This window comes from Meleagris gallopavo, chromosome 1 (assembly GCF_905368555.1).
Source record: "Meleagris gallopavo chromosome 1, MGAL_WU_HG_1.1, whole genome shotgun sequence".
NCBI classification, from domain to species: domain Eukaryota; kingdom Metazoa; phylum Chordata; class Aves; order Galliformes; family Phasianidae; genus Meleagris; species Meleagris gallopavo.
In genome coordinates this window covers 153,496,662-153,523,711 of record NC_139404.1, presented here as the reverse complement: position 1 = coordinate 153,523,711, position 27,050 = coordinate 153,496,662, and the positions used below count along the sequence as shown (strand labels likewise).

The 27,050-nt window shown below is 40.2% G+C and overlaps 1 protein-coding gene across 1 annotated transcript in view; it reads right to left on the bottom strand.

Moving 5' to 3' along the window:
* Positions 1-818: 818 nt before the first annotated feature.
* The window catches only part of KLF12 (KLF transcription factor 12), a 280,926-nt gene continuing 254,694 nt past the window's right edge, over positions 819-27,050 (bottom strand). The window contains exon 8 of the mRNA XM_085228226.1: positions 819-9,909. Coding sequence (XP_085084352.1) covers positions 9,728-9,909 — 182 coding nt within the window. The 3' untranslated portion in view covers positions 819-9,727. The remainder of the gene's footprint in view (positions 9,910-27,050) is intronic.

The window sequence follows — 27,050 nt, the reverse complement described above, 5'->3', positions numbered from 1 at the left end:
CTTTGTTTACTTGTTTTTCTGCCTATAACCATGCAGCAGTGAGGCTTTTATTAGATAAATTATCATACTTGTTAAAAGCAAATAACTGGTGTTGCAAGGAAAACCCCACTTAAGGACACCTAAGGAGAAGTTTCACCATTAAGGGAAAAGTGTAGCTCACAACCTCTGACTTGATCTCTACAGTTGTTCTAAATGCTGGTTCAAACAAAAAGGAAAATTTGTGGAAAAGACATGAGGGAGCAGCCTATGGATTTCAAAATGTCCCTAGAAGCAATCACAAATACTACTTCATCTAAGTAAAAAACTGAATGCTCCAGCTCACCAAAGCCCACGTCCAACAGCTATTCCTTCACTTGACATGCATACAATGAGCAAATCCTCTCTCAGCAGCGTGGGCATCTTAAGACTGTTATAAATTAATTGCATCCCTACAAATGGGGGATGAAGAGGGAAAAAAGAAAACAGGCAGACACAGAATTCCATTTTAAAATAAGTAATGAAGTCAGATTATATCGTAATGCAAAATATTTTTATATCATCCCAGGTCATTTTTGTTTATACTGCTGAGTGCTATTTTATTTGTTCCAGCCTTGCCACAGATGCACAAACACTGAGAAAGGAGAAAGAATTTGCACTCTATATGATAGCTTTTAAAAAATCAGAAAAGCAAGTAAAATCCATTTCTTAAGAAAACATTCCATTTAAAAAAATCACTATATGTTTATAGAAAAGATTTTTTTTTAACAAAGGTTTAATTTAAAAAGTTAATAACTGGGTATTCCAGAAGGCTTGAGTCATTCGCAGTAATAATTAGGGGGTTTGTTCCATACAAAATGCTTTATTTAACCTTCATGCCTCCATTCAGATAATTATACAAATGCATACATTTAAAGGTTTAAACTCTATTTCAATTCACAGCTCAATTCATAGGAAAGTTGAATACAGAAAAGCAATGCACCAACAAAATATGTCTGAGACACCATTAAAAACGATAACAATTGTTCATTTAAATCTTTGAGAATAGACTGGAATAATCATCCTCTGACAGAATTTCATTAGGGGGTTCCCTTTACATTATTATAGGGCAAAAAAATCACCATCTTACAGGAAGAGGAAAAAAAGCTCTGAGTATATTTACAATACATACACTATACATAAATACAAGAACAACACGTACATAATATTAATAAACTTATAACATAGGTGTCGCCTAAACACTACATACTATATAAATGCAGAGGAAACTATTGGGAAATTAGATCTCCAGATAATTACTTTTATTATTTTAGAAGAAAAGAAATTTTTGCATTTAAAATCTTTTGAAAAGAAGGCGAAAGAAAAGACTTAAGAAACTACGATGTTTGCTTGTTAGCACTGCTGTTTTTATTCCTTTGAAGTATAGGACTTCTATTGACACTATTATCTCTATGGGGTTACTGATAATGACCTCCCTTTTGCATCTTATCATAGGAAAAAAGACTGAGGTGCTGAACACACTAATTCCATTGTTGTGAAGCTTCGGTCCCAAATTAATCACTTTAAAAACTAAGGGATGTTTTTGTATTTTTACACAGGAGGATCAAATGAACACTCATTGGAATATACAACTTCAGCAACCTGATTAATAAGGAAGAGTTTGGGGCCAAATGCAACTCCATTCTTAGGATTTCATTCAACTAACGCCATAGGGGAATTTGCTTCATCCATAAATGACTTGGCCAAGGATCGTATTTTTCATTATTCTGCCGTTTCTTCCTAAACACAGCTGAAAGAACTTTCCAAATTAATGATATTTTTGACCCCACATGTTGATAGCAGTGTCCAAATCTCCCTTTCATTTGAAGCGTATGCATGTGTGTGTCTGTGTGTGTGGGTTGAAGGGTTTAAGGCTGGCGGTGCGTGAAGCTTAAGTCATTCATTCCTATCTCTGTGTATATTCTATTGTAAGTGCAAATGGGATATTATAATTTCTTAGCGTCAGAGAGCAGATCAAGCACACTGTGTAGGTGTAAAAAGGAAAACTTATATTGCAAAGGAGGCAATATATAGGACTATAGGGAAAAATAAACTTTTTTTTTCTTTTTTTTTGTTTCATGACAAAATAAGATACAAATCTAGCAGTGAAAAATACTGAAATAAAAAAACCAGAGACAAGAACATCAAATCTGGATTTTGAAAAAGTTTAGTTCTCCTGCAAAGATTATGGGTCAAACTGCCTTTCCAAAGCTCTTTATATCTGGAAAGATGGGAACAAGGAGAAAGGCAGCATCCAAACCACCAATGTCTGCATTCCATGGTTCATGTTTATGACAATCCATCAAAGCCATCAGCTACTTGAGCGTTTCTCCTGGCTGACAATGATTTTTTCCAAATGCAACCAGGTGCATGAACCAGGTTTAGGAAGTCACAGTATGAACCTTCATTCACATTCTCTTTTATAAATAGTGAGAGCACCCTGAAAATGAGCTGGAGGAAGTGTGACTTGTAAGTCACACAGACGGCCAAGAGGATCCCAAATAACTTGTACTGTTCTTATTTTCACAACAATTACAACTTGCATTCAGTTTTGCTAGTCCAGAGGACTGAATGGTTGTTTACTGGATAGTCTACAAATCATTTTGAAAGCATCTCAGTTAATTTCACCATTTGAAATCAGTAAGCACAAGGTGCTGGCAAGTCAATAAGAAAAAAATAAATCTCTTGTTTTTCAAAAAGACACAAAAAAAGACCAATTCATTTCATGGTGTACAAGCCTCGGTGCCCTTTCCTATGCAAGAACCAACCAACACATGTAGAGTTGGAGTCAACTGAACACTGTGGGTTTCTATGGGTGCCTCGTTGGAGCACCACTGCTTCAGAGCAGTGAACTGAGACCTCCTCTCTAACAGCGGCTCAGATATAAGAAACTCACATTTCCTTTCCCCTAACACATTCCCTTTCCTAACATCTTCAGCATAAAATGAGATCTTTTATTTGCTTAATATTTGGAAATTCAGTTTGGAATGGGAAAATAAGCGTATGCATGTTCTGATGGGATTATTTCCACTGATGCCCAACAGGTATAAGTTGTTACTACACCAGTGGTCATCACGTGATTAACCTGCATATATCGGTGTCATAGTTTTCACATGCAGGTTCACATGCTTTTACTTTGCACCTCCATTTTCTTCTGCGCTGAGTGTCTTTTGCACACACAGTTCCTTCCTTGGTGAATAAAAACCTGTTCTCTCAAACAGCAACCCACTGATGGGAGCATAGCTCTGCATGGATAAATGCTGGATACAAGCTTAGGAAATGGAAAGCAATTTTTCTTGGCATTAGGAAAACCAGTTACATTTTGATCTCCAATAAATTCATTTTTAGAAGCACAAGTATGAGAGATGGCATTACACTGCTATTTTAAGAATCCATTAGCAACAGTAATTTTTTTTTCTTTTTGACAGAAACCTATCAGATTAAAAATAATTGAAAAACAGAGTGGAAGAAACACAGCTGCTCATTTCGTAGTGAGATCCACCAGCCTATTCATGCAATTGTTTAGGCCACTTAATATTAAAAAAAAATATATCCTTTCTCCATTCTAAGAATATCAGCTTCTAGTTTGTTACTCAAATAGTCTCTAAACTGATAATCCCCACTTTTTTTTTTCCGCACTTATTTCTCCCCAAAATAATAACTTTATTTTGACCTCTCCAATTTGAAAACGGTATTAAACATTAGTATTACAAAAAAGAATAGGAAAGAGAAATATGGTGAACTCCACAATTCAATGCAGTGGATTTTTCAATATGCTCTGGTGTATAACCTGAAGAAGCTCCATTGCTAATTTTGTGGTTATTTTACTATAGAATACCATGGATATATGGGCAAATCAGACGTAAATTAGGAAGCAATGCCACAAAACACAATGATCTCCATTTACACCTATTTGGAATCCATATGGATATGAGAAATTTGTAAACGAGGATCCATTTTCATCTTACATATCTGACAGACGTTATTTGAGAAACTAACTAAAACTCTTAACAAAATACATCAACATGAAAATACAAATGGCACTTTGTGTTTGCTTCTGTGCTGCATTATTGTTTTCAGAGTTTAATTTTATTTTCATCTTATTGTTGACAGAATCCCGTAAGTTATTGCTGTGTAAAAGTATAGGAACATCCCATCAGTTCTAATAACAGGCACTTTCAGTTTCTGTTTCATCTTTTAAAATGGATTTTAGACTACCGTGCTGGAGTATATGAGCATTCTAAATGTCACAACTGTCCCACTACCACTGGACTGTTGACATACTACCGTACCGCGAAGACTGAACACCCCTGGAATCAGCAAAGAACAGCTGCCTTTTTCAGCTCTGCAACCTTTTTTTCAAGACGCAATATAGTCAGGGAAATACAAGCACAAATAAAATCAAAGTCAGAGAGCTTGCTGTTACTGTATCTCCAGTAAATTGCCAGAAGGAAAACAAAACAAAACTTTTTCATATGGTTTTCATTTTCATTAAGTGTTTTTTTTTTCCTTTACTCAGACAAAGGTATTCTGAATGTTGACTTATTTGATGCTGAAGGACTCAATATGACTTCATTATATCACATGCTATCTGCAAAACAGCAAAGAAGTGGCGACTCCATTTTGCAGAGAAGATGTTTTTGCCAAAACAGAATAATTTACTTCTCAGCATTTTCTGTGTAAGCTTTGCAAGGCATTATCTAACAATTTTTTCTTTATGAAAGCGAAAGGATTTTTAAAAATGTACTTCATTTAACCTATTTACACCTCATGAAAAACCGAGTTTGAAAATACTTTTCCACTATCACATATATTACAGAATATTTAAACTGTTACAAGTATAGTAAAATACTTTCAATGCATTTCGATTTCTAAAGATGCAGTATCCTTATAGCTACTTGTTTTTTCTACTAAAACCTGCTTTGCTGCTGCAGTTGATCAGAAATCAAGCATTTTTAAGGTACCAACAGGTATGACTTTTTAAGTATATTACACAGCCACTGTAATGCTATCATGAAACTGTGAAAATATAACAATCATCTTCAAATCTGTGTGCTTCTCCAGTTATAAATTACAGGCAAAAGCATAATACAGTAATATGAGCTGGTTTCTTAAGAAGGTAGCACTTTCTTTTATTTCCAATTTGTTTTCAATTCTTCATCTTCTGCTTTGTTTTCACAAACGTGTTTGTTTTTATCTGCTGATGGGAGGGGAAATGTGGAAGTGCTGGCATTTATATGCATGGGTGTTTGGGTGAGCATGTAGCAGGGCAGATTTACTTTAGACACATTTGCTGCGGAAAATGTGGTTCCTCACACTGACCTTTCTGAACCAACGTTCAAACTGAAAAATAAGCAGGGTATTAACAGTTAATCTTACTCTGATTTGAGGTACCCAACTTCAATAAAGGAGAAAGAGATTTTTTCCATTAAACATCATTTATTATCAGAAGATAAATTTATAAATGGTAACTAGAATACATTTTCAGTGTAGCTAATGGAAAAGGAGATTTATGATCACTGCTATTCCATTATTAAAGGGGAGAAAGGTTGTCCAACTATTTGTCCATGCTCTGCACTGTAAGTTTATCCCAAGCATCAACATCACTGATGTCATTTTTAACACTGTTAATTTTGTTATACATTACTCCAGCAAATAATCATATATACAAATCAGTCTAAATCTATTTCATTAATTGAAAGCATGATAGAGAATAAGGAATACTGCATCTTCACCCCCAGTAAAAACTGCCGTTGCAATGAGCCAATTTTACAGTGCTGAATAAAACAGATGCTCAAAAAATAATGGCAATTTAAAATTTAAAAAGTTCTGTATCAAAGTTGTTTGCTCATTATGTTTTCATGTAATGCTGGCTACTGAGATTTGCTGACAAATCCATTGAATCTTTTTGAAAACACTTGAAATCTGACACTTCATGGCAGAGATCGCCACGTAAGCCATAATGCTCACAGTGGGTATTACCCATGCTTTATTCACACTGAAAAGCATAAATCTGTCTGTCTGAAAGGATGGGGACACTGTATATTTGTATTTCTCAACTGCTCAGTTAATTAAGATGGACTTACTGTGCTGTGCCAAGACAAGATCTGGTATTTCTGCATGCCACATGTGAAGTCAGCCTTCACCACGGTTATGCAATGCCACGGCACTGTGGTGAGTTACTGTGATATTTTTGAGGAAACCACCCTGGAGCAGCTGCCCTTGGTCTCTGCACAAGCACAGGAACTTGGTGGAACACAGGTGGAACAGCACCCTGAGAACCTGGGGGACATCTACTCCATGTCCCAACACCTTCCCTCCACAAAGTAACCTCTCTTAAAATACTCCCAAAGAGGAAAGCAAAATTCTCACAGAATATTTGGGGCCAAAGCCTGACGGCTCTGAACAAATGAGAAATTTGCCAAGGTTTGTACTGCCTGCTTGAGACCCTGTGGTAGATGACTGCTGGTTGTGTAAGCAGTCGAGAGGTAACAGCAGCATAAAAAGCTCTTACGTGTTTGCTGGAAAGGCTGAGCATACATTTCCTGCTGCTAAGTAAGAAAATGTAGGGTACCTCTCAATCTTTTGATTTCATTCTGTTCTCGCTGACACATTCTGTGACTATTTCCCTTGATATGAATGCTGCTTCACCCCTTTATCACTCTGGGGTTCTCTGAATAAAATCAGACCTTCTTTCCACTGCAGAGTTTCAGATGTATAAAGAAGCTAGCTGAAAGACAGGGGGTTCACAAAGAGTGATTTCTGCCCTGGGAAATGAGCTTCCTACAGGATCTCTGTGCAGTCAGGACAGTTCAAAGCTGCACACCGAAATTTAAAGCCTCTCAATTGCTCTTGGAGATTTTTAATTCCCATTCACTACACAGAAGCCTGAAGAAGACATTGGTCCCTCTGTTATATTCAGCACTTGTGAAACAGCATCAGAGAAGATCTCTTATTGTTTCTCTTGAATGCTAACAGAATGTCCTTACGTGTTGCTGGTCAAATAAATTTCATTTTCTTTGGGGGAAAAATAAAGTCACAGATTCCACTGCTATTTATGTAATTAGTTGGTAAAACATTCTTGGGCAACAAAATAATTTTATAAATTGACATTTACCTGACCTGACTTCTTTCCCAAAACATTGATGTTGTCTGATCCATTTAAAGGGGATGACCTTAAAGTACATAAATCCATGATGCAATCCATGAACCACCTCAGGTACTGCACTGACTACCATTTTTGAAAATGAAAGAAGTAATGCTGTTGGCAAAAACCCAGTTCTGTTGCTCCACAATGGCTTATGGGCTATCAAGAAGCCCTGATCTGTTTCAGCTGTTTTAAACTCGGCAGTGCTGCTTAATGCCCAGTTCTGAGTTGGATGCTTAAATGCTACAAAATTTCACCACCAGTGCAGACAGTGGGAATGGGAGAGACGTTTTTTCCACTATCACAGGATCAGAGAATCCTGTGGAAGTTGGAAGGGTTCTCTGAAGGCCATCTAGTCCAACTCCCCTACGATGAACAGGGACACCAAGTTATATCAGGTTTTCCAGGGCCTTATATAGCCTTGCCTTGACAATCTCTAGGGACGGGGCATGAAGCTATGGCTGCTAATAATCTGTCTGCAGTTTCTATGTTGACCACTCACCAGAGGGGATATTGAATAGTAATAGTACCGAAGTTGTTCTTTTGGGGGACTGACAGATTATCCGGTATCGGGGAACATGAACAATGTATTTAAAGACAATCAAACTCTGGAGCCTCTAAGTGCTGTTATGATGTATTATCCCAGTCTTATTAAACCTCAATTAACTGCAATTACTTTCAGTGTGTGTAAGGGTTCTCTGTTCTGCTTCTTCTTAAAGATTATCTTGACTTCAGAACCTGTTCCCAACATTACAGCTAATACTTCAGGAATCTGAACTGAATTCAGACTTGATCTAACCTTTAAAAATGAACAAGTGGCATCACAAGTTTAATCTGTGCAATTCCCGGAACCCAATATTTGTAATTAAATGCACTGCAAAGGACCTTTATGTATACATCTTTTATCTCTAAACTATAAAAATCTCAACACTTAAAAAATCTTGCCAATCCTTCTCTTTGCCTCATTTAGCTGAATAGGCAGATCCTAATGAAGAAGGAAAACAGAAAAGCACTATTCTGTTTGATGACTAAGAGTTTCTCTCTCTCTCCTACATAATTTAATTAATACAAATTGATTCACAATTACAGGGCTGTATGGGAATGATCAAGAATTTCCTTTTATTTAATCTGAAAAGGCTTGGATTGAAAATCCCAGCAGAGGCAGCCACTGATACCCATATAAAGGAGCATTTGTATCATAATAGACAGCTGGCAATGTCTTGTTATTCTCTAACTCCCAGGGAGAAACCTAATGTCTTGCAGAGCACCACTGTACAACCGTTTCTTCTTCTTACTTACAGTTTATCCACTGACTCCTCAACACAGCTTTTTCCTTTATATGTTTTGGTTTCCTGACACAAGTAAGCATTATGTTTAAGGAAATGAAAGTACTTAATTGTGGTAACTAACAGGTCAGTGAAACCATCAGGAAGATTAACTTAAATTGTCTTATGTGCAATTTCTGCATACCTCCCTTCTGTTGGTGTGGAGTAAATTACTGTCTCAAGAGCCATTTTACTCATTATTGCTTTTTCTCTGCAAAGAGACGCAGCTGTTTCTTCTCTATTTTGCATTGTTGGTACATTCAATTCCATTTCATGGATGGCTACACCACTAACCTTGGTACTAGAAAGTATAAGATCTGACTATTTCCTCATATTCGAACACTGTCATGGGGAAGAGGATACCTGCATGAAGAAAACTGCACTTTGAGAATGGCGTAGTAGTTTTTAGATTGGCTTTCTCTATACTAATCAGAAAATGGTTCTAAATAAGTCCATGGTAAAATACAGATACTTGATGCTGTACTTGCAGCAGAAATGCTGCTGCCCCTTTTTTTATTTTACAGACTTCAACAACAACAAAAGAAAAGAAAGGAAAGAAAAGGATAAAAGAAAAGGGTTAAATGGCTGGTGTCTTCTAGGGCATAATGACAACTTCTGATACAAGATTAAAATGCCACCATTGTTATTGCGAAAGTCAGCTCAAGCAACTCTTCAGCTCTGATGGTGGAACCTCTCCAGAAGGATCTTCTCGCCTACTCCTACAAACCTCTCGTTTGTAGCGCTGCTCAGGTGTGATGCTGACACTGGCCAGGTAGTATTCAAAACAAGGAAAAAAGAAGGGAAAACAAAGGTCTACCATTCTTGCTCTCATCATCATCATCATCCGTTTGTGGCATCTAATCCTCCAATCAGCAGTGATTTTTCAGGAACAAAATGTCCAACAGCTGAAAAAACATACAAGCTATAAACATTTTTTTCTCAAAGGATGCAGCATGTAAAATAATGCCCATTCCTATAGCATTTTGACTGCTATTTCCCAGGTGGCTGTGATGACACTTTTGGGGTAACCATGCTGAGGGGCAGATGGGGTTAGCTTCAGATGGCGAGGAGAAGAGTGGCACTTCTTTTCCTGCTTTTTTTTTATGTTATTATTTTTTCTTACAGACAGCAGAGACAGCCCTGCGTGCTAACACTGTAGAAGGGGATTCAGCCCTGCTGAATTCACTCCGGGTAGTTAAGAGACCCAGCTCTTAAGCTCAGCTGGAATAGGAAGCGTTTCTCAAACCAGCATGTGCCTGCGGCGGTGGAGCGCCAAGTGATCTGAGCGGGAAAAGCTGCGGTCACAGTCTGCACACTTGAATGGCTTCACTCCTGTGTGCTTGCGGTAATGCCTCGTCAGTTCGTCGGAGCGAGCAAACTTCCAGGTGCAGCCTTCCCAGGTACATTTGTAGGGTTTTTCTCCTGGGAGAGACAAAAGAAAGAGAGAGGGGGGTGGGAAATAGGTGGTGACTCTTCCCTCATTACTCTTAATCCTCACAACCTCCTCTGTAGGCTTCCCATGAACACCCACTGCCTAGGGGTTTCTTTAGGCCAAATTACACAATTACTATGTACCGAATCTGCTGAATATAAGGAAAGGGCCTTGTGATTTATCATTCCTGTGGCATTCACATGACTAAGAAAATCAACAGGATTAAGGCACCAGTATAGATCCTACCTTGCAGGAGTGATGCAGGGATTAGCATAAGGACAAAGGGCTGTGTAATTATTCTCATGGTTACTGTACAACTTTGCTAGCCTCATCCCATCAGGCTACACCTTCTCCCAAAACAGACAGCCTGCCCTGTTTTTCAGCAAGTTATCGAAGGCTTCCAACTATTTTTAGGAAGTTTATGAAGGTTTCTAATTATTTGGATAAACAACACTGCAGGCCATTTCTTAGCAAGCTGATAAAAATGACTGATCATTTCCCAAGGAAACATAAAAATTCAATCAGCAAAGTGTTCTCTTTATTTACTGCTCTCACTCACTTTCAGTAAAATTAATTCCATGTGCAAGATGTTACCAGGAATGGCGTATCATTTTTAAAAGTACTCAGCCACAAGACTCGCACAAAGTTGTTGATAAAATCCAATTTACTTCAATGACATTAGACTTGGGCTAAGAACAGATTTTTGGAAAATCCCACTCTCTGCTTTTTATTTGAAGTTAAGCATCATGTTCTGCCTCAGCTTCTGTGTTGCACAGTGCCACAGCAGAAGATTAATATGGCTGATCCAGACCTTGTGTTTTGATGAAGAAACTGTTATGAAATCCCATTTTTGTCATCTTTGAAGCCCTTTCTTGTTTGGGACTTTTATCACTGCTCATTAGTGTCTACAAGTTAAATGCTCTTAGGAATTACCTTCATCCCACAGATGAGCATGCTTCAAAACTGACGAGGAGAAACTGTGTGAGGTCCACATGTGTGTTCCCTTGGTGTGTCAAAAGTGATTTCTTACCTCCCCTTCCTACACCAGCTAACCACAAGCAGGACAACATAAGAGCATCTCTGCAACAACTGTTTCCTTCGTCAGTTATTTATTATCATTTATGAATCATAAGCAGCTTGCAAGATGCTATTTCAATTTTACAAGCCAGTGATGCAACACTTGCTGTGTCGTAGGCAGCACCTCCCTCCAAGTATTTCTGAAAGTCAGTAACTGTTTTGCTGAGAGCCCAAAGTTTCAAAATCACTGCAAAGTTCAAACAGGTCTGAGAAGCCCAGCTGAAATGGATGTTGCTGCTTTTGTCAGGAAGTCAGATGCTGTACAGGCCTTGGCCACCCGTACGGTTGTCAGCAGCACTTCAACTCACTGGGGTGGTACCTTCTGGGCTCCATCTGAGCTGCACTGCAGTTTTAGTATTGAATAGGGTAAGAAACTGTTGCTGTGAGGAGAAACCAGTGATCCAGGCTCAAAGGTGACAGAATCACAGAATATGCAGGGCTGGAAGAATGAAATCCAATTCCTGGCTCCACATAGGATGAACTAAAACCCAAACCCTGTGTCTGATAGCGCTATCCAAACACTCTTTGGTCTCCTGCACTCAGTGCCATGACCACAGGCCCTGGGGAGCCTGTTCAGTGCTTGACTACCTGGTGGTGAAGAACCTTTTCTTGACACCCACCCTGGCCCTCACTGACACAGCTCCATGCCATTCTATAGGCTGCCAAGAGGCCTCCCCTCAGCTCCTCTGCTTGGGGCTGAACAAATCAAGGGACTTCAGCTGCTTCTCATGCATCTTCCCCTCCAGACCCTTCACCATCTTCATTGCCCCCGTTGGACACTCTCTAATAGTTTTATGTCCTTCTTACACTGTGGCACCCAGCCCTGTCCCCAGTGCTGGAGGTGCACAGCACAGAGCAGAGTGGGACAGCCCCTACCCTCACCCAGTGGCAGCACTGGGCCTGCTGCACCCCAGAATACGGTCGGCCCTTTGGGCTGCCAGGGCACACTGCTGGCTCACATTCAGCTTGTTGTCAGCCCAAACTCCCAGACCTCTTTCTGTAGGCCTGCTTTTCACCCTCTAATCCCCTAGTATCTAAGTATACCCAGTGCTGGATGGATTTGCAAAACCCACAGTGCATAGTTAGAGTACTCTGCCAGCAGTCATGTCACAGACCTGACCTTAAGGGTCTCAACAGAGCACAAAGCACGGAAAAGCATTCACTGTCCTCCTGTGAGTAGGACAGGCAGGAGCTGCATGGCAGACAGCAGATCACGCACTTTTGCCAGTGACAAAGTGCTATAAAATGTGCCCCGATCTGCCACTGAACTACCTTGCATATGTGTTCTTGCCACAAACAGTTGGTATGAACCGCTGTGCAATATAAGTCTCCCTATGTGACCTGGCAGGTCTATCCAAATAGCCTTGTCATACCGCATGAACAATTTATAAGTGAAGTGCTTGCTGCTTCCAGCTTTACTGTAAACATTCTTTTCTTGAAACTGTGATCTTGCCCCCCATTGGTTTCTTTGACTACAGAAGCCTCCAGAACAAAGCAGGGAGGTACTTCCTATGCTCTGGATCCTCACTGAAAAAGATCTGAAAATCTATGTCCCTGTTGAATCTCAAGATCCTTCACTGCAATAGCCACTTTGATACAAAAAGTTCCAAATTGTCTTCTGTGGTAGAAAAACAGTAGGAAAACCTGATGCAGGAAGGGATGGAAGATGACAGAAAAATGCCAGAACTAGTTTGTTTGTCCTTTAAGAGGTTATCACTGCAGATAGGAAATGGAAGCTAGCGAACAGGAAGAAGTGAGCATGGGTCACCCAGCTGAAGTTCTCAGGTGTTGCTTTGAGCCCTTCTCCTCAATGAGTCCAGTGTACCCAGCCCCTACAGAGCTATGTGCGAGAGACAGGACTAACAGCATTCCTCTCACGCTATTTACACCACTGACAGAAAATATCTCTTACAAGTTCAACTCAAGGAGACCTTTCATTATTTTCAATTAAATATAGATTTATAGTGTAAGGAAATTAAAAAACAAGACAATGCAGTGTTACTCTAAAGACATTCAGTAATATATACCTTAAAAAAGCCAAATTGTCAAATAAACTGTCAAATAAACTCTGAAATTCAGATACAGTTTTCCCTAAAGATTAATAACAACATTTTACACAAACCAAATTTTTAGGGGAAAAACTATAATGTTACTTTTCTATTAAACTCCTACATTATCTCTAGGTGGTCATGCACTAGAAAAAATTCTTATTCATAGGCAATACTACATTAACTGTGAACTTTTGCTTGGTAACATCCCAAGTCAAAGTCAAACACTCAACCATTTCAACTCAAGCACTTCTGCCTTGTGTGAGCACTTTAGTTGAAATACCTAAGACACTCTCGGGTTCAATGTACCTCTTATTCTTGGGCTCCTTCAATAGCTCAGCAGATGCCAGAGCATGGGCCTCAGAATTACTGCCATGCACCAAGGCACTCAAATGCTCATTCAGCTCTGCTCTGAGGAGCAAAGGCAGGCTCACAGAATCACAGAATCACAGAATTGTAGGGGTTGGAAGGGACCTCTAGAGATCATCGAGACCAACCCCCCTGCCAAAGCAGGTTCCCTACACCAGGTCGCACAGGTAGGCGTCCAGGCGAGACTTGAATATCTCCAGAGAAGGAGACTCCACAACCTCCCTGGGCAGCCTGTTCCAGTGCTCCGTCACCCTCACCGTGAAGAAGTTCTTACGCACATTCGTGCGAAACTTCCTATGCTGCAGCTTATGTCCGTTTCCCCTCGTCCTGTCTCCACGTACCACTGAAAAGAGACTGGCCTCACCACTATGGCCGCCACACCTCAGATATTTATAAACCTGGATCAGGTCCCCTCTCAGTCTTCTTTTCTCAAGGCTAAACAGACCCAGTTTACTTAGCCTTTCTTCATAGGGGAGATGCTCCAGGCCCTTCACCATCTTTGTGGCCCTCCGCTGGACTCTTTCCAAGAGATCCCTGTCTTTTTTGTACTGGGGAGCCCAGAACTGGACACAGTACTCCAGATGAGGCCTTACCAGGGCAGAGTAGAGGGGGAGGATCACCTCCCTCGACCTGCTGGACACGCTCTTCTTAATGCACCCCAGAATGCCATTGGCCTTTTTGGCCACGAGGGCACACTGCTGGCTCATGGCCAACCTGTCGTCCACCAGGACGCCCAGGTCCCTCTCTGCAGAGCTCCTCTCCAGCAGCTCATCCCCCAGCCTGTATTGGTGCATGCAATTATTCCTCCCTAGGTGTAAGACCCTACACTTGCTTGTGTTGAACCTCATCTGGTTTCTTACTGCCCAGCTCTCCAGCCTGTCCAGGTCTCGCTGAATGGCAGCACAGCCTTCAGGCGTGTCAGCCAATCCTCCCAACTTCGTATCATCAGCAAACTTGCTGAGGGTGGCCACTATCCCCTCATCAAGGTCATTGATGAAGATGTTGAACAAGACCGGACCCAGCACAGACCCCTGGGGGACACCACTGGTTACAGGTCTCCAGCCAGACTCTGCACCACCAACGACGACCCTCTGCGCTCTGCCAGTCAGCCAGTTCTCAACCCACCTCACTGTCCACTCGTCTATCCCACACTTCCTCAGCTTTGTTATAAGGATGTCGTGGGAGACAGTATCAAACGTCTTTCTAAAATCAAGGTAGATTACATCTACCGCTCTTCCCCCATCCACCCAGCATGTGACAGCATCATAGAAGGCCACCAAGTTGGTCGAGCACGACCTCCCCTTGGTGAACCCATGCTGACTACTCCTGATAAACTCCTTTTCTCCCAGTTGTCTGGAGATGGTATCCAGCACAAGCTGTTCCATCACCTTTCCAGGGACGGAGGTGAGGCTGACAGGCCTATAATTACCCGGATCTTCCTTCTTGCCCTTTTTGAAGACCGGAGTGACATTGGCTATCCTCCAGTCTTCAGGGACCTCCCCTGTTGTCCAGGACCTCTCAAAAATGATGGAGAGCGGTTCGGCAATGACCTCCGCCAGCTCCCTCAGCACACGTGGATGCACCCCATCAGGTCCCATGGACTTGTGGACCTTAGTACTGCCTAGGCGCTCACGCACGTCCTCTTTCCTGACTAAAGGGAAGTCTCCCATTCCCCAGACCCTCTCACTAACCTCCAGGGTGTGGGATTCCTGCAGGGGAGCCTTTTCACTGAAGACAGAAGTAAAGAAGGCATTCAGTATCTCTGCCTTCTCAGCATCCCCCGTTACGAGGACCCCCCCCTCACTTAGTAAGGGGCCCACATTCTCCCTAGTTTTCCTTTTGCTATTAGCATACTTGAAGAAGCCTTTTTTATTATCCTTTATCACTTTAGCTAGATTCAATTCCAGACGGGCTTTAGCCTTCCTCGTTGCATCCCTGCAGGCCCTGACTACATTCCTATATTCTTCCCAAGTGGTCAGACCCTTTTTCCACATTTCATGGACCTTCTTCTTTCCTTTGAGCTTGCGCATGAGCTCCTTGCTCATCCACACAGGTCTCCTGCCACCTTTTCCCGATTTCTTGCTCACAGGGACGCACCGATCCTGAGCTTGGAAGAAGAGCTGTTTAAATGCTGACCAGCTCTCAGAGGCCCCCTTACCTTCTAACACCCGAGCCCACGGGATAGCTCCAAGTAGGTCCCGGAAGAGATCGAAGTTGGCTCTCCTAAAGTCCAGGGTAGCAATCCTACTTATTGCTTTGCTTCTTCCGCTCAGGATCTTGAACTCCACCATCTCATGATCACTACAACCCAAACTGCCCCCTACCTTTACTTCCTTAACAAGTCCATCCCTGTTGGTGAAAATAAGGTCCAGTAACACCCCTCCCCGCGTCGGTTCCTCCACCACCTGCATCAGAAAGTTGTCTTCAACACACTGCAAGAACCGTCTGGACCGTGCGTGCCTGGCTATGTTGGTCATCCAGCAAATATCTGGATAATTGAAGTCCCCCATAAGCACCAGTGCCTGGGAACGTGACGCTACATCCAGTTGCTTTTGGAAGGCCTCATCAGCCTCCTCATCCTGATCAGGGGGCCTGTAGTACACCCCCACAACAGTGTCACCCTTACCAGCCTGCCCCTTGATTCTCACCCATAAGCTCTCCACTGCTACATCACTCTCCCCCAAGGCTCCTTGCCCTAAGTAGTGGAAACATGGGAATGGAGAGGACAAAATAGTGGACAAATTCTGGAAAACAGCAGGAAAGATAGCGTGGAAAGAAACTAAGAATCTGCAGTAATTAGGGACAAAAAGAAAACTGGAAAAAGAAAAAACACCATTAGCTAGTTTAATCTTCTGAATCTGTAAGGTTTTAGACTTGTAGAAGGAGCCTGTTTAAAAATAAAAGCCTGAAGCTGTGATCATTTTCATGGGAGCTAGCCTTCTACTTCCCCACCAGCCTTTGCAAAACCTGAAACCTGACAAAATGATCCTGAAAAATAGAGAAATCATATTCTGGTGGTACTCTACAGCTTTGCAACAAATGGACGGTAAGCAGTATATCCTGACAGTCATTTACACAAATAAAGTGAGACTGAGGAGTATGAGAAGATTCTTCTAGACTGTTTGCTGTAGAAAATGAGTGTTTTCTATTGTCTGGAGGGGAAAAGTTACTTAGAAAGTTTTAAACATATGACTCAATGCCCTGGATGGAACTAGTCATTTTTTAACCTTCTATAAACAAAATATCTGTTTCTAAGAGCCCTCCAAAACATTGCCTTTTCTAATCCAGATGCCACAATCCAAATTAGTTTAATTAGTACTACTATATTAATTTTCCTATGCTACCATGACGCCTCTCACTTAAGCACATAAGAACACAGTTACAATAGTTATTCACACAATCTCTCTAGACTCAGGCAAATAATGAATTAATAATGCTGAATAATGACCATTATTTAGTCAATCGTTCAAAAATTTTCTGCCCTCCCTACAGTATTCATGTACTCTTAACTTCTGGAAAATCATTCATCCAAGGAAATAAATCTCCCCCAGACTTCTAATTTCAGTGACATTCACACACTCCAAAGAAAAGATGCCATATGTTGATACCAGCAAGACATCACATCGTGTAACAGATGAAGGAACCACAACCTGCTCTGCACGAGAATTTCCCACGTAGTACAGTCCTCAACGATTTTCTTCTGCCCACCAACTAGCTGCAATCATAGTATTTGATACTGATGCTTCAAAGGAAGGTGCAACAGAAGTCCTATGTAAAGAGTAATGGGGTATGCTGCCTGCATGGAAACTGCTCAGGAATTCCATAGAACAGAGCTGGGCTTGCGTTCTCTGAAAATGTATTGACTGAAATTGCAGATACTCTATTGGATACCTGTAGTCCCTTCCATTTGTGTATTATTTAAGCTTCATTTATTCATCTGTTTAACAGGCTTTTGGCAATTATGCAATTGAGTAATGATGAGGTAACTGTCTACTACCAGGACAGAAAACATCCCAGTGATCTACAAGTGACCAATTCTTCTCTGACATAAACTCCTTTCCTTCTCTGTTATTACAGGTGATGTTGTGACCCTTTCCAACTATGTCCCATCTATCTGCTTTTTCTCCATGTAACTCTCACCACGAATCTGAGTTCCTACTTCTCTTCTCTGTGGCCCCTTCTGCAATGGTATTCATCATTTTGAAACAGTGATAACATTTTTAAGTCAAGTAAGATTCACCAACAAAGTATACTCAGGGGAATGTTGAGGATTACAGGCTTAGCCATCTAGTCAGATTTGTCTGCATTTAAGCTTTCATTATCTTGTGAAAGAGCCAGGTATTAAAATTCAATTTTTATTCAGAAGGAAAAAGTTTGCAGAACACTTGAAATGAAACTCTGTTTACAGTTTTGTGCAGTTCTGTGCACACTCCTTTCCAAACAAGGAGCATGGGAGTGTAAGGGAGATGCTGTCCCTCACTCCATTCACAAAGTACAATGACTTAAGCCAAACTTGCATGGTTTAACGGGTGGCTCTTGCTACTAACAGCCACATCTTTATACATTCGTTATTCAGTTTCTGTTGTCATTAGTCTTGGAGGAGTATTCCCCACAAAAAACAAAAAACAAAACAAAACAAAAAACACAACAGAATGAGGTCCTAATGAGTTAGCCCATAACAAGTTGAAAGAGTTGAAAGAGAATAAATAACACATCAACCATGCCTCTGTCTGATGATATTACATATTCTAGTTGAAGTCAACAGGTCTGCTATTTTGCAGGGTCAGGACATCTCACAGCTATTCCTAGTTTGGTTTCTGCTATGGAAGTACTATACAACATATGTGGAGCACTACGCAAAATATATAGAATGTAGTATTTATGTCAACTGGGTTTCAGCTCTCACGTAAACACTATAACCATTCTAAAACACATACTGTGAGACTGCGAAAGGGAAAATCAGAAATCAGAAACTGAAAACCACGAATAATGGGTAATCAGCTTCTGCATTTCTACTAAAAGTAAGTGATTTCAGGCACAAATCTTTTTACAGCAAAAACACCATCTTATAAAGAGCATCCTCAGGCACTCCTGGCAGGAAGAGGGCAGCTTAGCTTTTAGACACAAGGAAAAGGGAAAAATGACAACTCTTACGTTTTGTGTGACATTTTTATTAGTATAATTTTTTAATGAAAAAACATTTGAGCACTTATAAAGCACTTTCCAACTTCAAAGTGCCTTGTGAAGATATCTTTTTACAAAAGTATATTAATACTTTATAAAAGTCTGGCTTCATAATAGCACCGTGTAACAAACACTGTGTCTTCTACAGGTAGGAAAACCAATGCAGTGAGCACAAGCAGCCTTCCCAAAACTGCACAGAAAGTGAATAGCAGTGTATTTGGACCAAGTTACTTTCTGTACAAAGACCATTAGATCTCAGTTCCACCCATCTAAACGTTTGAAATATTTTGAATCATCTTGATTCAAAAGCCTAATTCGATAATTCTGATGTCTTTCAAAAGGTGATTTTGGATCTCTGTTTCCAAATTATCTTTTCGGTGAGCACAGTGAATTTGAATTTTGTTTCAGCATTGTTGAAATATGCAAATTACAGATCTTTCTGGGAAAAGATTAAAGTTTCATATCAGTTTAGCAAGTCTGGGAAAATAATTTCTACGAGCAGAACAGGATGTACAGTGCTAATTGTGACATGTCTTGAAATTCAGGTTTTTTACTCCTTGTTCTCAGGCAAAGCAAAGGGACATGGTTACTTCACATGAACAAAATGACTTCTTCAATTCAAAAGCACAGTGACAATCTGCACTCTTAAACAGCAGACAGAACTTCAACTGATTTTTGACAATTTTAAAAGCAATTTTGTTCAAGCTTTGATTCTGATAATTCAGATCCAAGTCATTTTCCCACATCACAGCACACAAGTATCTTTCATTTCACTGTATTGTTGACTATGAGTGCTGTTTGTCACCCTGGCTCTCCTTGTCACTCCCTCTGCAAGACCAGTACTAGTTCAGGACCATTATCTATTTCCTTCTCTTGCATATTGTTCCAACATTCCTTTGGGTTCAGCTTCAGTTTATTGCTGTTCTATGCAAATAAGAAAAACTCTTTGTTTCCAGACTCACAAAAACTAGATTCACCATAACTCCCATCTCTCCAAATTCATCTCATCAGTCTCAGCCCTCTTCTGTAAACTCAAGATTATGAATATGAAGCTTCTCTTCCATATTTTCTCTCCTTATGGTTCTGCAGAGACTTTATCCTTTGATTGAACATACCTAGCACTATGTGAGAAACAACTGAATTAACACTCTGTGACAAGGATTGTCATCTTACCAAAGATTTTGATATTTATCTGAAATAAAATGATAAACATAATGCCTATTACAACAATAAAGATAACATTTTTGGAATTGTAAAAGGCCTCTTTCCATGTGCCTGAATTCAGGAGTCAGATCAAATCCCAACAACAGATGTCAAACAGCATTTATTACATTTCCTGATCATTTTTTCCCATATGTCAAGGTGATTTTGCACACGTATGTACGTATATACGTGCACACTAAGGTATATGTACATGCTTACATATATATGTATATCCACTTGGAGCAGAAGAGGGAATGGAAATTTCCTTCTGCTCTCCAGCCACAATATGGGACCATCAAAATTTCAGTTCCCTGGTAATGATGAGATTTTCCCTTTTATGGCAACATTCACTCACAAAGAAATTTGAGAAAGGTGATGCAACAGGCATCTGCTTACATCAGCAGCCAACTGCACAAAGGGTGACAGCACACTGCACAGTGACTCTTTTTCTAGGGTGCTGCTGCTCTGGGGTTTAGTCTGGATTCCTCAAATAAAACATCATTTTTTATTTGTAGTCCGTAACTGCAAGGGAGATGCCAATTAAATGACACTTCCTTTTCCATCTACAAGAACTGTGCCTCTGATTCTGCTCCTGCCACTCTTCCTGGATGCTCCAGGACTTGCTCCACCATGTTCAGCAAGAGCAATACTGATGTTTCATGGAATGAAAACTAAAACCAAAACAACAACAAACAAACAAACAAAGAAAAGTTCCATAGAAATAATAATAATAAACCAACAACCAAAGGCTCCAGGGGATGAGCTTTGCTTCATTCAGGAGGCAGGACCCTGGTGTGCCACTCTATTCACAGAATCAAAGCATTAAAAAACCTTAAAAACTTTGCTAGATAAAAAAATGAATTGTGAATAGCATTGAGCTTTCCAAATGTATCTTTCCAAAAGATACCAATTTTATCACCATAAAATATAGAATAAACAAATATAATACGAAAGAAAAATATTAACCGACAAAGTACACAAGATGAGGGAAGAGTCTGGGAGATCATTAGAATTAATGTAACCAAGATACCACAAAATTTTATATTCTGAGCAGAGAAAATACTGAAGTATAGAAAAGTATCACCTGTCCTACACATCTGATCTTTCTCTTTTCACGGGAAAGGAGAAGTTTTGTAGAATTTTCCCAATTTTCTGCTTACTCATTTGCAAAAAATGAAGATTGAAAAAACACTAGCTTTCAGGCTCTGCTTTCTTTTCTTTTTTTTTTCTTCTAGGCATGGGAAAAAGTAAAGAAGAAACAACAACAAAAAAAACCAACAAAAAAGGAAATTTGAGAAAAATATTAAAGCAAAGGCTTTTGTGAAACTTACTTGTAGTTACTCTCAAGGACTTTGTTTCTGATTGACAGGCTGCCCTGCAAAGGATGGGCATGAGCAACTCCGCACACGCTTCTCAAAGGACATGTGGGGATCACCAGTAATGGATGTTTCAGCAGCAAGTTGCTATCCTGTTCTCTGCCTGGGATTGGAAGAGCGGGCTGCAAGAGTTAACGTCCCTGGAAGCTCTGTGATGTGTATTTACTTCTCTAAGTCTGGGTGCATCTGGGTGCAACATCTGGGAAACCACTTTGGAGGGAATGGGATTAGAGAGGTCTTTCTTGCCTTCATGCCACTGCAGGGTTACATAGAAATGGTAGACCACAATCATGCCTGAGACCTCAGATGAACTACAGTTCTTTGGAGGTAGAATATTAAGAACTAAATGGTTCACTTAGAGAAAATTCTATTCTGCATAATGAAATCATCATTATTCCCTTGTGCCACACACAGACAAAACACATATGCACCCCATATTTACAAAGTCAAGGGGCATGGTTGCAAATATTTTTCATAACCTAGAGACTGAAAGCAATCACAGACACAATTAGACTTGCTTTCCCATCAAAGTGCCTTGGAATAACCATGTGGGCACCCTTCCATATCGGAACAGCATCAGACCTACAATGCAGAGAAACGACTCCCTGTGTGTAAGGTGAGTTCAGAGCTCGCAAAATGTGCCAGAAATGAAATCATTTAACTTTCCACAGAGCAACTTTTGGAAGAGAACTGGATGTACAAGCTCCCTGTGGTATGGACACCTGCCCGTAAGTAGCTGGATTCGGACAACTATCTCAGTACATTCAGGCAGTTAGTAGAGGTTCATATTTCTGAACATCACCTTACCAGGATGGCATGGGTGAGTCTGCCTTTATACTCTGGTACATAGTCAACCAGCAGAATAATTATGTTTCTTCTAAATAGAAACTGCGTGAAGAGAAAAAAACTAGACATGAAGACTTCCATGAAATAGACTGATTTCCACAATGGAAAGCTCTACTGTTTATTGAATCTGGCAGTAAATTTTAAACACTACAAGAAAATTGTTTCTTAAAAAATAAAAGCGTCACCCAATACAAATAGAACCTCCTATCTTACTTAAAGCAAATTGCTTTTAGAATTGGCTTTGTTTGTTTGAATTCCTAAGTTCTGGAACAGTGCAGGAACCTGCTGCTGCAGCTTTATTCACTCATCAGGTTTACGTGCAGGAGGAAGAGTTCTGGGAATAAGAGCCTATGGAGCACGTAGGACATGAGAAAGGAAAGCTGGGCTTTTGAAGAGAGAGTCTGGAGGGCAGGTGACGAAGAGACGCTAATTTTAGAGGAGGCCAAAAATCTACACAGTTCAAATCAAATCCAAGAGGATTATTTCAAAAATGTTGCTTCCTCCCAGTACTTGTCTAAGAAGGGATTACAAACCTGTAAATATCTCTCTGGAACATATAGCTAGCAAAAGGCATTAAATAGACCTTAAGAAAACAACAGGTAATGAATGGAGTTTTAAAACCTACAGTGCAAAAATAACTTTTTTGGTGCCTCCGACTTCTTAAGTCTGCTCTGAAATTGCTGAAAGGAAAAAGTGAACAAAGACTAATGACAGGGGCCCTTTCATATTAAAATAATATATGGAGCAACAGTGAGTGAGAGGAATGCAATGTTTGAAAAAGCACAGACTAAATAAAACACCCATGTACTCACTAGCCCTCTCTCCTCTAGGGTGGTGTCTCAACCCAGTGAAAAAGGAACTTCTTGGGGAGGAAATGTCATTTTCTCAGGTACAAAATCACATTTCTGAGATGCTTAGTGTCTCCATGTAATGCTGGGGAGAACACCCTGACACTGACAAATAGGTTTCATTACGTCTGCTGCAAAGGTATTTGCTCTCATATCTCAGGAATGATATAGGCGTTGATCAAGAACAAAACTCCAAACACTGAAAAAAATTATTTGGCCCAGGGGCTCCATTCAGCATGATTCTGTGAGTGCAGCCCCAACTTCTGCAGCAGGGGCACCAAGAAGGGTGATTCGGACTCAGTGTCGGTTGGGGCTCACGGATGAAAAGCAGCAGTCAGCCCTGTGTCTCACAGGAGGTGCTTCAGGCAGGGCGGAAGCTTCCATGCCTTCCTCAACCCCTCAGAGGCAGGAGCAAAGCCACTTTTGTGCCTACAAGACTCCCACCCTGCCCTACAGTCATGGATTGAATCCATTCCCACTTCTCGCCTACTGAAACATCCCAGGCCTTTGCTGCCATTGACCCCAGGAAGCAACTCTGCCACATTCCTATAGGAATTAGTAACTAATGACTGAAAATAGAGTTTCAAGGAAAAAGAAATTGCCTATTACTCCTTCAACACTGGCTATAAGAAAAACACCACAGAAATGGGAAGACAGAAAACAATCTCTTCTGTATCAGATGTTGAAAAATCACGTTCCATATAACCTTAAAGCACGCATCCTATTTCTTTATTCAATTCTTCAGAATGATTCACATATTTTAAACTCCTTGGGCATTTTCATATGGTAAAAGGGTGGCCACATGAAGCTAGAAATGGATTTAGCTGTGAGCAAGTTTAGATGTGAAATCCAACATAAATCAAAATCCCTTTAAATAACTACGTAGTTATTGGGTTAGATTTCTCAGGTCATACTGCCTGTGCTCGGCACCACTTTGGCTGTGACGCATTCACACCACACAGTGTACTCCACACACTTAGAAGGGAAGAGCTTTAAATATACTCCATATGTACTATCCATTATACATTTCAAAACTGTGTTATTTACCAAGCCCCTTAGCAGACAGGATAATTTGCCTCTTCAATTTACATAATATGGCTCAAATTTACATGTTCTCTCCATTTACGAGGAGACATATAATGTCTATGAAAACTGGGTCACAATATGCAAAGGTTAGTTTTGGTACCAATTGGGCTGTCATTCAGGTTGAAGTAGGATATTACAAACTAGGATTTGTAGACCAGATAGCCTCTGGATCAGAAGAGAAGATGTGGCCAGAGCTACAGCTTGCCCCTGTTGTGTGGAAGAACTTAGGAGTGCACATAGTGCATGCCCTGGGACATCACCAACAGCCAGCAGTGTGGAGATGGGCTTCCTCCAGTATCTCTGCAGGCAGCTAGAAACTGTCATTTTTTTATATTCACACTTTCTATTATTTAGTGCATTTTACACCAAGACAACTGAAATCACTATACATAGAAATGGCTCTGTGTGTTTTTCTTGTGATAACTGTTATCTATCCAAAAGGTATTTTCACTTTTTCAGGCCTCATTTGTAATGTTATGGCAATTAGCCTAGAGTTCTGGGCGTCTGTTTTTAAACTCCCTCTTCCCTTTCTTAAAGCTTACTTCCTTGATCTCTCATCTTTCCATACACAACCTTTATCCAACACTACTATGCTGTCTGAAACTATTATAGCAATATGAGGGCTGTTCCGAAAGTAACACCTCCTATTTTACGATGTTGGCTCACAACATTAGAGGCAGATGTTGGTGGTATGGCAGCAAAGGTTGAACCTTTCCACCAATACTCCATTACATGTTGTTGCTGTGTGACAGATGGTGGCAGAGGGGCAGTCTGACAACATGGCATCTGACATGGAAGTGCATCTGAAGCAATGGTGTGTCACTGAATTCCTCTGTGCGGAAAAAAATACACTCACTGATATTCCTTGAGGCTTGCTGAGCTTTTGTGTAGACCAAACAGTGTATGTGAGCACAGTGGTGGGCAGTGCATCTCAGCAGTAAGGACAGCAATGTAAAAGATAAACCACATTCTGGATGGCCATGCAGATTTTTACAAGTATATTATACAGACTCTTGTTCATCACTGGCAAAAATGCATAGCTAATCGTGGTGACTATGTTGCAAAACAGTTTTTTATAGCTGAGAGTTTTCTCTATCAAATAATGTAATTCTGTTCTTCGTACCTGTTGTAGTTTCCATGGAAATAAATAGAAAGTGTTATTTTCCAAGTGACCTGCGTATACTCTTGAGATGTATTATGTCACCTGAGACATTATGGTCTTGCACTAACCTAACCACATGGCTTTGTCCATCCGCCTTAACCATCTCCAGCTCACTTAATTTCATTATAGTTACAGATAATTAAAAAATAATCACATGAAATATTGCAGGGAAATTGCAAATATTTTCGAGCACTTTGCAGCTTTTCATTGCCATTTCAGAAATCTGCAGCCAATTAGAGAGAAAGCTGAGATGCGTCTTTGAATTTATGGCATGAAAATATCTGTGTACTTTTTGCCAAAATAATGAAATCTTTGACAGTTATTGCCAATTTTACAGCTGCAAAGTCCCATGACTTCCAGTTGCATCAACATCACAGATCAGATATTAAAAATCTAGTTTTTATAACCCATGCCAGTTTCTCAACAGAAGGTAAGATTTGCCTCTTCAATTTATATAAAACATAGCAGATTTTCATAACCTCTGTTTGAAAGGAAGAGAGTCAGTAATCTTTCACAAACTAGGTCTGGTAAAAAAGGAAATATCATTTCTTTAAGATAAATGTAATTATTTTTAGAAGTAAATTTTGATGGTACAAAACCAAACCAAACCAAAGGCTGCTAACTTTCTGATTTTTCAGATTATTCCTTTATAGAAACACACACTGATATTTTTCTTTATGATCACTGAAGAAGAAACCAACTCAACACAACCTCGATAAGCCATTTTCTCACCATTTCTCCTTGCAGAAAGAGTTGATATACATGAGCTACAAGATTGACAGTGAGCCCAGAAAGCTCTCCATCATACCCGATACCTCTTGATAGCTTTATCTGATGATTTGGCAAAGCAACACCAAGAACCTGATACTAGAAAGAGAAATATAATAGCAAGTGTTTGTGATTTATGAAAAGCTCCAACGATTCCAGGTTTCACTTGCACGTTTCCGAGTTTCAGAGCTGATGCACAATTCAAGGCTGCCCCCCAGTGGATTCCGTGCCCACACACTGCACTAAGCTTAGAGGAGAAGCTGAGAAGTACTCAGAAGCCACATGATAGCATCCTGAAAACGAAGCGAGACTCCAAGAGAACTGAATGCAACGGGTTCTGTGTATAACATTTTGCTTCCATTTTTTATTACATTCAAAAGAAATTTACTTTCAAATCAATAATGCTGTTTGTCCTGTCAAAAAAAATCCCATATTTTTTCTTCTGATAGCCAAACGAATGTTACTGTGAATTTACTATGCACATATAGTAAATGAAAATTAGTTTTCAAACACATCCTGCATAGTTAAAAAATTGCTAGCATGATCAGCCTGTCTAAAAAAAAAGTCAAGATTATGCAATGCTGAGTTTCTGTGATCCTTTCTCAGAAAGTTTCCTATTCAAACGTGCTCACCCTTGCGTGCCTAGCTGTCATAACTCATTTATACCTATCCAAAACTGCACTCTAATTACTGTGGGTCATACGTGAATAATTAACTTATTTTGCCTGAAGCACAGTGCAAGCCAAGATAAAAAAATGTAAGATGAGATTACTACACAGAGTATGCTCATGGCCAATGCTATAATGTGAAGTCAAAATACATCAGCTTCTTACCAAGACTGGGGAGGTATCTGAAAACAAATGTATCAGCACAATATGGATTTTCTCACTGGATCTCTGGCTAAGCTCAGTGCTCACCCTCTCTATAGACTACATTTTACTTCTTATATTGCAGCATGCATGAATAGATGATAAAACAGTTAACAGCTAATCAACCACTTAATGAAGGTTTTTGATTTGATGTTTTTTTTCCTAATGTTTTCTACTTGAAGGAATGAACCAATATCCAAAATACTTCAGGCAGTTGCCTTCTGGAATGGATATTCAGTTCAGCCAGCTAACAGGCAAGTACCTGAGCTTCCTCTGCATTCAACGTGAAAGAGAA